This window comes from Sander lucioperca, chromosome 21 (assembly GCF_008315115.2).
Source record: "Sander lucioperca isolate FBNREF2018 chromosome 21, SLUC_FBN_1.2, whole genome shotgun sequence".
NCBI classification, from domain to species: domain Eukaryota; kingdom Metazoa; phylum Chordata; class Actinopteri; order Perciformes; family Percidae; genus Sander; species Sander lucioperca.
This window is the reverse complement of record NC_050193.1, coordinates 9,587,186-9,602,198: the sequence shown is the minus strand read 5'-3', so window position 1 is coordinate 9,602,198 and position 15,013 is coordinate 9,587,186. Positions and strand designations below refer to the sequence as shown.

The following is a 15,013-nucleotide window of genomic DNA, read 5'->3' as shown; positions in this document are numbered from 1 at the left end:
AAATAGTAGCCTGTTAGGCACTACGCAAAGCCGAGTGAAGTGAAAATAAATTAACAAATGGCAGCATGCGAACAAATGAACGCATTATGCTCGGCCCTTAACCGCATCGCGATTAACGCGTTAATGCTGACAGCCCTAATTAGCACAGAACACACGAGAGATGTAAACATAATTTCGGTTCAAGATAAAACTGTGGCCCGAACCATCCGAAAGGCGAAAGGTGAGGAGTTTGCATGCCTGGTTTGTGGCAAAACCTTTAACAATTTTTTTTATTGTGTGACTTTCGATTGAATAAAAGACAATTTTTTTCAGTCTTATTTCGTCATTGAAGTTTTCTTTAAAATAGTGTTATAATCTCGTACGTTCGCGTGAACCCAATCTCGTGAGCCAAGTGTCTCGTCACACCTCTAGTAAGCGTGTTAAATAATCGTGATTTCAATATTGACCAATATAATCGTGATTATGATTTATTTTCCATTATCAAGCAAAAAAGACGACATGCAGCAAAGGGGTCCATGGGTCGCATTCGAACCTGCAGCTGCTGCCAAGGACTTAGCCTACATGGGGCGCATGCTCTACTGGGTGAACAAGAGGTTGCCCCACATATAAGACATCTTAATCAGACTATTTCCTTACTCTTTCTAACTACATATTGCATTTCTGAGCACACAGCAGTGCTGCGACTGAACAGATCCAGTGTAGACACTGATGAAGATCTGCAACTGCTGCTTTCACTATGTGGCCGATGAGAGAAATTCGCTTGAGTGTTTAGATTCTCCTGATGTCCTGACGATGATTCAGAAATGATGTAACAAATTATAGCCGTCTGTGGGCACCCAGAGCTTTATAGTACCTCATTATTCATTATTTATATATACCCTTATATTTTAAAATCTGTATTTACCGGGTGGCAGTCTGTTAAAAACTATGTGCAATGCATTTGCTTTATTTCCAATACTTAACAACGTAAAAAAGGAAACAAAGGGTCCTTTATGGTAGCATGTCAAGGTTTCTTAAAGATGTCTATGACAACTCTCCTTATGAAAGTGCAAGGCTAGGAGCGAAGAACGAAGCTAGTATGCATGATACTTTAATAGTTGCAGACTGTGTGCTCATGTGTGCAAAGGAGGTAACGTGTGAAGTAATAGTGAGTCTAAAGAACAGCATATGTCGAAGAACATTTTTACAGATTTTGAAAATAGAACCTGCATACTATGAGTGTGTATTGTATAGCAGCAGTATATTTATATATAGTACCAATGCCCTTCAGCACATTTGTGTTTAACATTTATCTTTGTTTCGCTGCCATGTGCAACACATTGATATTGTGGATACAGATTAATGTAGAGAATAGGTTTTCCCTAATTAACCTAAAACAAAAAACGGACTGGGAAAGATTCAAGTGTCACTCACCATGTTTGGCACACTTCCAGCTCCCTTCAGCTCAGCAGGGAATTGGGGCAGGTTGTTGGAAAGGGCTGTCTTGTTCTGGAGTTGTTGGGCGTTGACCCCCACTGCCCCCATCTGCTGCACCCCAGCCTGACCATACTGCTGGCCAAATGGAGCTCCAGACATCCCCATCTATAGTAGTCAATTAGGACAGAGGGAGGTCAGACAATTTACATATCATACAGCATACCATCACAGTTGATCAATATTTTACCTGCACTGAGAGTCTTCTTGTGAGAAGGCATATGGTACGGTTTCCAAATTTGAGAATTAATCAGTTTGAGATTCAGTGCATTAGTACAAATTAAATATATCGCACAACTCTACGTCTTTATTCCCCAAACGTTTTACTCCATTATGCCTTAGTCGGAGTGATTTGGTGCCTCACATTTACACCATAAGCAACAAATTGAGGGACTGCTGTTAAAAACTTAAACAGCTTAAAATGACTCAATGTTAGCTCCAATGTCTCTTGAAGCTGAACTGACTACTAAAAGCAAAATTGTCAAGTCTACAAAAATCTGTAGAAAGTTAAGGGCGCTGACTTAGCTTTTTTGACCACCCTCCCAAAATACAATTTAAACTGTCCAACAAAGTAAATTATTTCCATATACATAGTCAGTAAATGATTCATATCACATGCATTCAGTTCTATGGCTGCACAATGAATCGCAATTTTATCGAAATCGCAATATGAACTAGAGCAATATCCAAATCACAGGGAGCCGCAATATTTGAGAATAATGATCCAAAAATGATCTTTCCCTCCAATGTCGTAAATCATATATCAGTCAAAATAATCACAATTAGATATTTTCCTCATATCGTGCAGCCCTATTCAATTCATAAATAAAAAAAATAATGTATTGTAATATATGTACATTTTGTGTTACCCTTTTTTTGTACACGCCATCGTAACTGCCTGACAGCCATGGTTCATCATCTCGCTGTGTGTGCACTTCAGTGTGTGTGACAGTGGGACTCTTGAATTGTGTACTCTCTCATGATTCTACATTGGCAACTTTGTCAGAGATTATCGTTATGGGTTATGTTATTTTTTTGTCAGGCAAAGTCTAGTCTCGCATTGCCAGACCTACCTCCACAGCGCTGCGAAGGAGGGTCTGGCTAGTCCACACAGCATTCCGGGATGGGAGAAAAACGTGCTCTGGTTTATTGGAATTTTTTTAAACCAATCACAATTGCAATGGTGACTCTGCAAAATAACCTCGGGAAGGAAGTTGTTTTGGTGGAATGTGTACGTTCAAAAGTTGTTTTAGTCGTGCATCAGAAGATTGTACAGATAGTCTAGCTAGCTGTCTCGATTTACTCTGCAGAGATCTGAGGAGCAGTTAACCATAGTCCTCATATATTGACCGGAGTTTAGAATGCCAACACAAAGAAAGCGGAAGGTGACGGACATCCGGCCGAAAATTAGGGACATCCAGCGAAATTTCAGGCGGCACCTGAAGAATCCCGGAAATGAAACGTTGTCGAAATAGACTAGGCAATGTCTACCTTCCGTCCCAAAACGCGAAACGTTAGAGCCCTGAATGCATCATTTTTATTTCATAATTGGCCTCGGAAAGGGAATAGCTTCTCTTTCTCGTTTATTCCGATGGCCCACAACATGCATCTGCCTGCTGCTTTTGCCTGCCTTTCTCCATAAAGCCTGCTTTGCTTCGCGGAGGTTCCCAACTGCCAGCAGTGCTCAGGCAGACAGAGCAAGCCCAGCCCAGCAGAGAGAGAGAAACGGGAGGAGGCACACAGAGAGAAGCTTGCTCAACAGCTGAGCAGAGCACTGCTGCCTGCCCCTCCCCCCTCCACTGCACAGAAACACACAGATGCTTGCCTGCTGCCTCCCTTCCCTTTCACACATGAGCGTGGCCTCATCCTCCTCTCACACACGGGTTCTCCCACTTGATGATCCACACTCACTACAGAGGAGTGTCACCAGGCTAGAAGACAGCACTGTCACACAGGAAAGGCCTCCAGTGTTTCCCTTCTTCTTGGCACGTCCTTCTCTTTTCCTCCCTCTCTCCCCCACCCAAACAGTAACGCACAAACCGGCTCCTCTTAACCTGATTTACAGCTCCATTATCAAAGGCCAAAGGCCCAGAGTGAGACAGCATATGCCAGAGAGAGAGAGATAGAGAGGAAAAAGAAGAAAAAGGAGTTTGCAGGAAAAGAGTGAATACTAGCAAATGAAGACTTAAATTGTGGAAAAGAAAGCAAAGAGAAAACAAGGGGCATCAACAAAAACATCTGAAACCAGAAAAGAATCAGGTTCTTATTCACCAGTGCATCATTTCTCTCTTTCACTCTTTACCACTCCGCTATCGGGTTTGCCACAAATGCCCCCTTCAATACACACCACTGCACCCTATAGTCATCTGTCAACTGGCCCTCCCTTCACATTCGCCGTAAGGTATTGGTTCACTTTTATTTACAAGACCCTTCTTGGCCGATCACCTCCTTACTTAGGTCACCTGCTGCAGCCAAAGTCTGTCACGTACAACACCCTCACTTCATCTTCAATTAAGCATTCCAAAAACCAACACTGCCTTTGGTCTGGCATCTTTTCAATCTGCTGCCGCTCGCGACTGGAACGTTCATAATAATTTTCCCAGCTAAAAATTTAAATGGTTTCTCCCTCTCTTACTCACCCATGTACCTGTGCACTTATCTCGTTATAAGTGTTTGTTTTCTATGTAGTATTTCAAATTGTATTTATGTAATTTCTAAACTGTATGTATTTCTAATGTATTTTTTTTATCTAGCCCTCCTTCCCTTTCCCTAAGTGGCTATGCCACTTGTCAGGCCGCCATTGTAAATAAGAACCTGTTCTTAATGACTTGCCTGTAAAAACAAAGTTACAAAAAATTTTTTTTCCATCTTCTGACTAGGACTACAAACCAGTGATGAAGTGATGACTCAACGTCACTATTAATTCAAGTGTATGCATTTTTAAAAAGTAAGGAAAAATCCCATCCTTAAAGTCAGCAAAAATGCCTTTACTGATCAGTATGGAAGCCTTTTGGTTACGTCAAACTAACCAGGGATTTTTGAAGAAGACTAATATTCTATTTGCAAAACTCTGCTGCCAAAGGATTCAAAGCATCTGAATGGCACTGCATTGTGGCAAAAATTGGGCCAGGTTAAAAAAAAAGATTATATTGCAAAAACGCATCATCAGTGGGGTTTAAGCTAACCTGTCTAACCACAGTCTAAACCCAGCTCACAGTGGCTTGGTGAATTCTGCTTCACAATGATTGGCCCCAAGGTAACTTCTCTGTTTTGTTTGTGGACCCTAGGCTTGCCTAGGTAGTCAGTGTTTCCGGTGGTCGGGCATACACAGATTAGTGAGGCATCGGAATGCAGTAATAAACATACCAGCACAATGTACCATGAAACTTTCTGATGGTCCAAGTTAGCCCCACAAAGATTGATGCACTTGACTGATGATTTAACCCCCTCAACTGGGTGACTGCTTACTCCAGCAGACCCAGGAAAAAGAACAAATCAATACATGGTGAAGGGGAGATAAATGACGACGAGCCAGCAATAGAAGTAATACGGTACCCAACCCTAGCTGCTAGGGTTAATGAATTACTGTGAATCTAAGATAAAAGTGAAAACAGGACTGATAACACTGGATATGTGAACATTTGATATATTTGCAAACATGACTGTCCTCTGGTTAGCAGAGTACACAATTAACACTATCCACCAGCCAAATGCTGTTAAAATATGCATGCGGCTGGTAGATTTGATTCACCCACCAGCCAAAAAAACAATGGTAATCTATTGAGTGGCTGGTAAAATTTGAACATTCAGTAGCCATTTGGCAGGTGGACCTTGGTGATTAGTATTTTATGTGCTTAACAGATTATTATAATCGTCCATGCTGTGCCAGTCTTGTACCTTGCTGAGCAAACAACTTGTAACTTGTGGAACTAATTAAGTTGAATTTTGATCCTCACCTTATTCATGTTTCCAGCTTGCTGAGCATTCAACGTGTTGTGTGCACCCAACTGTGGCCCTCCTTGGGTGAGTGTCTCTGCCAGCACACTGCCTCCAACACCAGGTCCAGCACCCACTTGTGCCCCCTGCATGCCTTGACCCTGGTACTGCATGCCAGGTCTACCCCGACCTGCTTGTCCCAGAGCCCCATTCATCACTTGTCCTGTCTGGCCCATGACCCCATGGCCCTGCCCACTGTTTAACATGGCCTGGTTAAAGACCATGCCTGTGCTTCCATTGCCTTGTCCAGCTGCTGGAACTCCTTTCTGGGCCTGGGGAGACTGGTGATTGGGAGATCCCTGCCCAAGTGGACTTTTACCAAGCACAGCACCTAGCTGGCTTCCCACCATGCCTCCCTGTTGGGAGCTGGCAGAGTTGAGACCACCTCCCAAGATAGAGGTGGTTCCTGGTCGCAGGAGTTCAGACAGCTGCTTGTGTTTGGCAGCTGCATCAGGGACGATGGAGTTGAGACCAGGACCCCCTCCACCTGGACCACCATTAGAGGACATTCCCATTCCCAAGTCTCCATTGGGGATGAGCTCATCTGGAAGGTCATTTTCCAGGTCAAACAGAGACACAAGATCTAAAGAAGACAGAGAAAGGGAAATAAGAATTAGTCATTATTGACTCACCACCTTTAATCAATAGCAGAACAAGCTGCTGACCACCAAGCACATGGTTCATTTCAACTGCATGGTTTGGCTCGATTCACTTTTGATACCAGCAATTATCTCCATTTTGTTTACCACTGCAGATAGTACCCCCTCAGTGTAAGCTGACCGTCAAAGTGCCGCCATGTGAAACTGCTGTAACATCATCTTCAACTTCACTCTCACTGGATCCTTTTATCCACAACCAAACAGAGCAACGTCTGCACTTCATCACTTCTACGGCATAGTGTACAGCGTAGTGTATGTCGAAACTTTGCAGGCTGACAGTTCTTATAAATTCAAGTGAATAAAAAAAATTGCAGTTGCTATTGACAGTAGCTTGGCCATTTAAAAATGGCGGATTTAAGGGAGGTGGTACCAAAAAATGACCCCTGGTACTCTCCCCAGCTTTTGCTAATGTGAAACCATAGAAGAACAATTTCGAGCGAGTAGTACCATGCAGTGGAAATGCGGCATACGGTATTTGTTTCAACAGAGAATTAGAAGATTTATTTAAATATCATTATATATTGATTAATTAATTATCAAAATAATTCCACATAGGACCACCCTGGGCTTTAAGGTAACGACCAACTGTTAGATGATACATTCAGTTTCCTGTTCGTTAGGCTTATTTTAACGTTTAAGGATTTAAAGCATCTCTGAAAATGTTGTCACTCACTTTAACTGCCTAAATCTATTGAGTAGTAGACAGGCAATCGGCCTGTTCCAAACAGGCATATAATTGAACGGTCACTGTACTAGTAATATTGTGTGTTGTCTTTTCCTAGTTTTAAAGGCTGCATTACAGTAAAGTGATGTAATTTTCTGAACTTACCAGACTGTACCTTTACCCACTTAGTCATTATATCCACAATACTGATGATTATTTATCAAAAAATGAATTGTGTAAATATTTTGTGAAAGCACCAATAGTCAACCCCACAGTATCATCGCAATCAATATCAAGGTATTTTGGTCAAAAACATTGTGATATTTAATTTTTCTCCATTTCGCCCAGCCCTACATTTACTACCATCTTAAACTTTACTGTAAATTTCTTCTCTGCTCCGATCGCTAAAACCTGTCTGCTCTGAGCACATCCACCATCACTTTCTCGCTCAACCACATACACTCGTACTATAAACTAGGGCCTAGATTCTAGGCTATTCCTGAAAAGGACCCACGCTACTCTTATAACTCCATGTCTACATCAAAACATTTTTATGCAAATTATCTCATTAGAAAAGCTGTACGGAAGTTACAACTCTAGCATAACTTTCCCCAGAGTGGTCAAACACTGCTGCACCCGTAAAGGAGACTCTCCGATAGAGCTGCTTGATTATTTTGATCAATATTGAGATCACGATCATGCTTTAATTTTAGGGACAAAATATTTTAATTGCACTTTCACATTTAAATAAACTGAGCACTGCTTTCACTTTTATGTTGTGCCACTTTCATGCTTATGTACAAAACTTGCAACAAAATAAGTCGAGCTGGACGATTAGTGGTGTAACAGACCATAGTTGATTCGTGGCCCGTACGGATCAACACTCACGATTCGGAATGCATGTGAACTACGGATTAATTGCAAAGTTTAACCATAATAATACTGTGAAATACATTTTTACTGTCACTGTTACTTAAAGTAGGCTGATAAATCTCCATGGAGGGTTACCGGGACAAGATACAGGCAACAATTTTCTTTTTGTGTGTACAGGGCACGTTAAAATCAGTTGTATGTTCACGTGAATGAAGCATGTTAAAAGCAGCTGATAGAGACAGTCATGGCTACTGGAGGTACAGAAGAACTCTAAAAGCCTTGACGCCGGCTACAGAGCTCTGTCATATCAGCGGCAGTTGGTAGTTGAGTTACCTGAGAATAGGGGGCACCGCGAGGTGCCGGTCGTGTCGGCGGACATTATGGTAAGTGTAGGCGACAAAAGTGAGCGTTATGCGGCGACGACACTTAAGTTTAGGCACCAAAACGACTAGTTAAGTTTAGGAAAACGATCGTGGTTTGGATTGAAACACTCCCAAGGAACATGCATTTCCGGGTTGAAAGTCCTTTGTTTTCCCCGGGAAACAAACTACGCTCCCCGGCTTGAATGCGCTGTGTTTTATAATAGTTCGGTAGTAATGTAATAAATATAATAAAAAGATATTGTCCCTCCTTTTTTGTGCTGATCCTAAATTGTTTCGATCTGTGACTCAAAACCGTGATCTGATCCATGAGTTTTGTGATCCGTTGTACCCCTAATTCGGATGTGCGTTCATTAGGTAGGTATTTGTTTTTTTTATTTTGGGATTCTACTATACTGTTTTTTTTTTTTTCATCAATATTATAGAATAACATAATCCTCAAAAATGAATGCCTTTAATTAAATCAAAAGACATGTGAGTCTCTAACTCTAACCCTAACCCTTACTGTCACATTTCTCTCCACACACACTAGCTGAGTCAACGTTAGCTGTGCCAAGTTTGGAAATAACGGGACAGAAGCTAAGCAATGTAACATTACTGCTGTGGAGGAAAATGGACTTTGGGTGATACCACCCAGCCCTCAGCTTGGCTCCTAAAGCTTACCAAAATGCTTTGTGTAGACCAGTGCTTCCCAAACTTTTTACAGTCCTGTACCGCTTCAGACTTTCAACCTCTGAATGGGGTACACGTTCCCCAGTTTGGGAACCAATGGTGAAGGCCTACCCACTCAGGTAGTGAAAACCGAATTCAAGTGACACTCTCTCCAGTCTACAGTGCACACTGTGCTCATGAAGGCCCATTTGGCATGCGTCAATATCAGGGCTCGACAGTAAGGCCTGGATACCCGACCCCGACGGGTCCCGACGGGCCGGGCCGGGTTCGGACAGATATTTAGAAATAATGGTCGGGTTCGGGCTGGGCTCGGTCACATCAGTGTGATAAGGCATTTGTTGTAAAATGGTGCTGCGGCTCCTTTAAGAGAGCTCTCTGGGTGTGTAAAGTGGGCAGAAGAGAGATGGAGGAAGAGGAAGCCGACGTGTAGATGCGACCGGAGCAGAGTTGGTGGAATAAGTTTAAGTTTTGTAGGCTACACAGTGTGTGCGGTGTCCGAGATAAACCCCAGACTGAAAGCCAAGTTCATTCATCTGCTCTCCAGAAACTGGATTTTAACCCCGACGTTATATAACGTCGGCCCTGGAGGTAACCAGTCTCCCCTGGTTTTCTGATCACGGTCGGAATCGAAGCAAGCAGGAAAGGTTAACTTTCTGAGCTTGTTCCCCCGTGTGCGCTGATGACCATCTGTTGACATTTCTGAATGCCTTCCAGTTGCTTAATAAAAGCGGGCTTTCCACTCAAACAAACGTACATGTGTCATTAGTATGAGAAAAAAAAACGAGATTTTAACTGTATCGGGCTCGGACATAAATATAATGCCTGACGGGCTCGGGCCGGGTTCGGTCACGGCTCTGTCGGGCTCGGGCCGGGTTCGGACGGAAAAATGTGGCCCGATCCAGGCTCTACTCGACAGTGCCCGCGTTTCACTCGCATTAACTAAAGTTCTTTATGTGCTACTTTCAACTTAGGAGCACACATGCTCCTTGGGAAAAGTTACCGTCAAGCCCTGACTATCATGTACATAGTAGGAGTACAGATGTGTACAAGTGTAGGAATTAGTGTAATATTTAAGACTTAAATCATGAGTTGAAGAACACAATGTGACTTTGCAGTGCACATTTTGGAAACGTAACATGTAACTTGTTAGTAGTAATGTGCTTGTGCAAACATGGGCGAATGTGCATGTACAATAAAACAGCTCAGTCCTTGGGACGAGAAAAAAGCTGCAGAGGAAAGCTTTAGCTCTCTAACTGAGAGCACTCTTGTGGCTGTGCAGAAAAAAGTAAACAACAACTCAACACACACAGAACATTAATAGAACATTAATAAGGGTTGCTGTCCAAATCACACTTGTATGCCAAGGTCCTTCACGTGAGGGTGCGAGTGTGCCTGTGTATGTCAGCCAATAAAGATCTTACCAGCACAACAGCTACATGCCTAGCTCAGTGTCTGGGGCCACTGGGTTATTGAGGTTGGAGAGAAAAATAACCGGTTTATCGATTAAATGTAGTGGCAATTAATGAGAGCTTAAATATTACAGCCACCTGCTTTAAATGGATTGCCCAGCCTTTTAGCGCACAAGGTTAAAGCAACAAGTCTCAGAGTACAACAAGAGATGTGTGTGGTGCATAGTTGAGAGCAAGCACCTGTGCCTTGCCCGAGGCCTATTCCGCACCAACAAGATTTAATTCACACCAATTAAGGGAGAGGATACAGTGGAGCCAAAAAGCTAGCTGAAGGAGAAAAAGTGCCTTTAGCATGGTTATTCTTTTCAAAAGGCTTAAAGTACGATGTGATTTTTCTCTTTATACAACAAGGATATGATGAGCATATCCAGCAGCATGCAATCATATGCCAAGCAGTGACAATGGAAGCATCCACTAACCACAGAATCCCAACACCTGAGTCACACTATTCTCACCTGAAGAGGACATTGCTGCTGCCGGTTGTAATTTACCCAAAGCTTTTCAGCAGCCACATGAAAATCTCCAATTAGACTCTTCAGTATGGGAGAAAATAACAGGCTGTGCAGAGAGAGGTGGGATGGAAAGGGTAAGATGCTCACCATCGCTTCCCAAGAGAGAGGGAGCAAATTTGCTACGCAATCATGGCAAAGGGACATATTAAATGTCTAAGGGACCATGCTAAGCATGGGGAAAGTAGTTAGTGTGCAGCCTTTAACATGCAGTAGTACACGGAACACTGGAGAGGTAAAGTTGCCTTTGGAGATTTGATTTAGGCAGCAAAATTGAAAAACAAAAAAGGAGGTACTAAGGCATGGCCAGTAGGGTTGGGTACCGTTCACTTTTCCCCCTCGGTACCAGTACCTGGAATTCAGTTCCGGTACCCAACGGTATCTTTTTGCGGTACTTTCCCTCTGTAATAACAAAAAATAAATTTCAGTTGTAAAAATAATTCCAAACCTGTTTATCCTATTTACTTAGAACATTTTACACTCAAAACAAAACACCTCCCTCTCCCCTCTCAAACCCGTCCCTACAAACAATAAAATAATTATGAATTTCTTTCACTGCAATTAATCTTCTATTCTTGTATTTGTGTCTTATTCTATTTCAGCCTGTTTTTATTTTCTATATCTCTTTTTAAACTGCTCTTTAATGGTTTATGTAAAGCGTTTTGTTGTTGAAATGTGCTATAGAAATAAAGTTGGCTTGCCCTACAACGTCAGCCTGTCAGTCAGTCAATAGGGCATAGTGAACACTGTGGTGCATTTCTGTCACAGAGGAAGTCTAACGTTACCCATTTCGCGATAGCTTTCGACTCGTCATTATATACACCGTCTGCGTGGAGTTTTGAAAAGTGTAACCTCACTTGCAACCGCTTTACCGGCATTGCCGTGACTCACTGTGACTTATTAGGACATACATAGGCGGACTGGCAATCTGGCAGTTCTGGCGAATGCCAGAAGGGCCAATTTGGGCCGCTGGAAATAAGAAAGAAAGGCGGCAACACTGGCATATCACACTAGTTTGCGTTTTAAGATGTTCTTTTTTTCTGCTCGTTTCTCTCTGCTGGATGGCGATTACAACGAAGAGCTACGTGACACATGCCACTATTTCGATTAAATCAAAGACTAGGTTTGTAAAACACTACCTAAGCTTGTATCCTTTGTTTTTAGCCACACATGCGTTACGTCAGTCCACCACTTTGCTATATATTCAACAAACAAACGGATGCGTGAGATAAAGCTGTTTTCACACATACAGGTAATTCACTTCTCGTTCCTCGCTAAATTCAAATCATTTTAACGTTATTGCGCAACCTTGCCCCTATTTTCACCTGTTGCTGAGTAACGTACATTAACATCCCATGGTCTCTTGAAAATACCTGTAGCAAGCTCCTTCGTAGTAACTAGCGGTAGAAACAAACGTCGAAGAGGAGCTCCGTGCTATAAAGCGGCGATTGCTAGTTGTTTAAGCCGCTACAGACCTCCGTCACAGCTCTGTCGTATCAGCGGCATTTAGTAGATGTGTTGAGCCGCAAAAGAGTTCCTCAACACCGTCTCTGGTGCCCCGCATGGTGGTCCTTTAGGTCAGCGGTACCTGGTGGTTCAGTTATCCGAGAATAGGTGACTCTCAGCCGGGGACAGAGCACCGCGAGCTGCCGGTCATTTCGGCGGAGATTACGGATAAGTAAGTAATGAAACTAGTAGTTAAGAAAAGAATTAATGTTAGTCCCTGTCGCTGCCATATTGTTTGTGTATCTCTATGGCAAAAGCGCGGGGCGAGGGCTGAGCCCGTTTGGAGCTATGGGAGCCCAGAGGGGAGCGTTGGCGGCGGATGTTAAGGAGAAAACCGATTTTCATTTAAACAAATCAACGTTAACTACACATTTGAGTTAATCGATAAAATCAATTTATCGCCCAGCCCTAACTAGGGGTGCATGATATATCGACTCAATATCGTTGATCGCAATATCATGTTGCTCAATATATCGAAAGTGGATATATATTGTGGAGAGCTGCGTCTGCTCTGTTCGATTTAGAGCCCGCTTGAAACACTATAATGATGATCATTTCATTGGCCAGTTAAGCACCAACAACCATGCCACGCTCAAAGTTGCTTAGATCACCTTTCTTTCCCATTCGGACATTCAGTTTGGATTTCAGGAGATTGTCTTGACCTGGACAACACCCCTAAATGCATTGAAGCAGCTGCCATGCGATTGGTTGATTAGATAATTGCATTAACGAGAAATTTAACAGGTGTTCCTAATAATCCTTTAGGTGAGTGTATAATCGCAATATTCCTAATCGATATCACAATATCACATTTTGTCAATGTCGTGCAACCCTAGTACAAACGTTAGATCCCTTAACCTTTGCTCTGGCACATCATCAAGTCAAAATTTGATATGTAAAATACATCGGTCATGACTAAATACCTGCTAACTAATGAATTTCCAATCAGCGTTCGTTTTTGGTACCAATTAGCAAATGTTAGCGTGCTAAACAGCCGCTAGCATGTCTGTAGATCTTTTATCATATAGGCTGAGTGTATCACGAAAATGTTTGGTATACATTTTCTGACCATACAGGGCTCCAGAGTGCAATCATTTTGGTCGCACTCTGGTACCCAGTATGTCACGCTCACTGAGAAGTGTGCGCCTGCAGGTCTGTGTGTGTGTACCGTTAGGTTCAGAGAGGAGGCGGAAGCGCAGTGAAGCGCTGCCCGGCAGACAGCTCTACATCTGATTAGAAAAGGGCAAAGGAGCAGAATCGCTTGTTAACTGGCCGACTGAGACTTATGCCGTTTTTCCATTACATGGTACCTGCTCGCCTCGACTGTACTCGCCTTTTTTGGTTTTCCATTATGAAAAAAGTCCCTGGTACCTGCTAACAGGTACTTTTTTTTAGTATCGCCTCCGTCGAGGTTCCAAGCGAGCTGAGCTGATACCAAAAGGTGACGTGAAAACCTGCAGACTACCGATTGGTCGGAGAGAATCGTCACTAGGGCTGAACGAGTAATTGCATTTGCGATAATATCGCGATATGTTAAAACGCGATTTCCTAATCGCAAAGGCTGCGATTTGGTCACATGACTCGCTAGAGCAAATCAGTCTGCACTCCAGAGAAAGCATCAACTTAGCACGCTAACGCTACACTGTACCTTGAGCAGATTTCTGTCATTCAAACAACTCTGAGTTGTAGTTTAAAACTTTTACAGCATTTTAATAAAATGAAGGGTTTTATTCTGGTTCGAGTCCATACGTGCAGTTAATGGATACAGACACGCAGAACTGAAGGCTCGGTTGGCAACTATTAGCTAGCTCTGATTAGCGGTTAGCTCCGTTATAAAGATATGGAGTGGAGGAGCTGCTACTGAGAGGGGTAACAACCAGACTCTGATAAATGACGTTCGGGGAGCTTTCACAGCAGCGTGGCCGCGGTGTTTCAACAGTTTTATTAGTACAGTTAATCCCACGGCAAGAACACCAGCAACTAGCTAACGTAACGATAGCCTCTCTGAACAAGTGCACACGGCAGCACGCAACTTCACGAGGGGGAGGGGCTGGAGGCAGCTCCTCTCTGTGCACTGTAAAAAAAAATACACTGTTGTGTTGTGTGTGTGTGTGTGTGTGTGTGTATACTATATTTTTACTTTTTGAACTGTCTAGTGTGTAATTGTGTGTTGTTCATACTATAAAATGATTGTTTGTCTTTGTTGAATAATACAGAAGACAAAGCTTAAAAAAATAATCGAATCGCAATCGCAATATTTGGGGAAAAAAATCGCAATTAGATTATTTTCAAAAATCGTTCAGCCCTAATCGTCACTAATCACGGCGTCATCATTGCTAGCGACAGACGGGTTTAGTTTAGCCAGCGGTGGTTTTTTTGCTGCCTCCAGCTTCTTTTGAAACAAAATTTGTGGCTGCATACCGAGAGTCAAAAACAACACACCTTCGATGTTCTGCGTGTGTGTCGCGTTAGGTCACGGCAGTTTCCTGCGGCGTCGCTATGACAACCAGCCACGCTCGCCTCAGGCATGAGCCGGTACTAAATCTGCAATGGAAAAATGGAGGATGGGGCACCGCGGCCGAGTAGAGCAGGTACCATGTTATGGAAAAACGCCATTAGGGTCCATATCAGAAACGTCCATTTTAACAAGTCTGACAACGCATATCACATCACCATTCGCATACACTGGGCATGCGTGTGCAGTTGTTAACAGGAAGCAGAATGTTAACTTTACTCTGTGGTTGGAAATCATGGATCTATAAGTTGAAAATATTTTGGAATATAAAAAGTAAAACCAGGGATTTATTTGCTT

General features: G+C 42.8%; 1 protein-coding gene across 8 annotated transcripts in view; it reads right to left on the bottom strand.

The window, feature by feature from the left end:
• Positions 1-15,013, bottom strand: part of crebbpb (CREB binding protein b) — a 52,210-nt gene that overhangs the window by 25,619 nt on the left and 11,578 nt on the right. For all 8 annotated transcript variants that reach the window (XM_031312306.2, XM_031312310.2, XM_031312312.2 and 5 more), the window contains exons 2-3: positions 5,430-6,052; positions 1,414-1,581 (exon numbers count right to left, since the gene is read on the bottom strand). In XM_031312306.2, the coding sequence (XP_031168166.2) occupies positions 1,414-1,581; positions 5,430-6,052 (791 nt within the window). The remainder of the gene's footprint in view (positions 1-1,413; positions 1,582-5,429; positions 6,053-15,013) is intronic.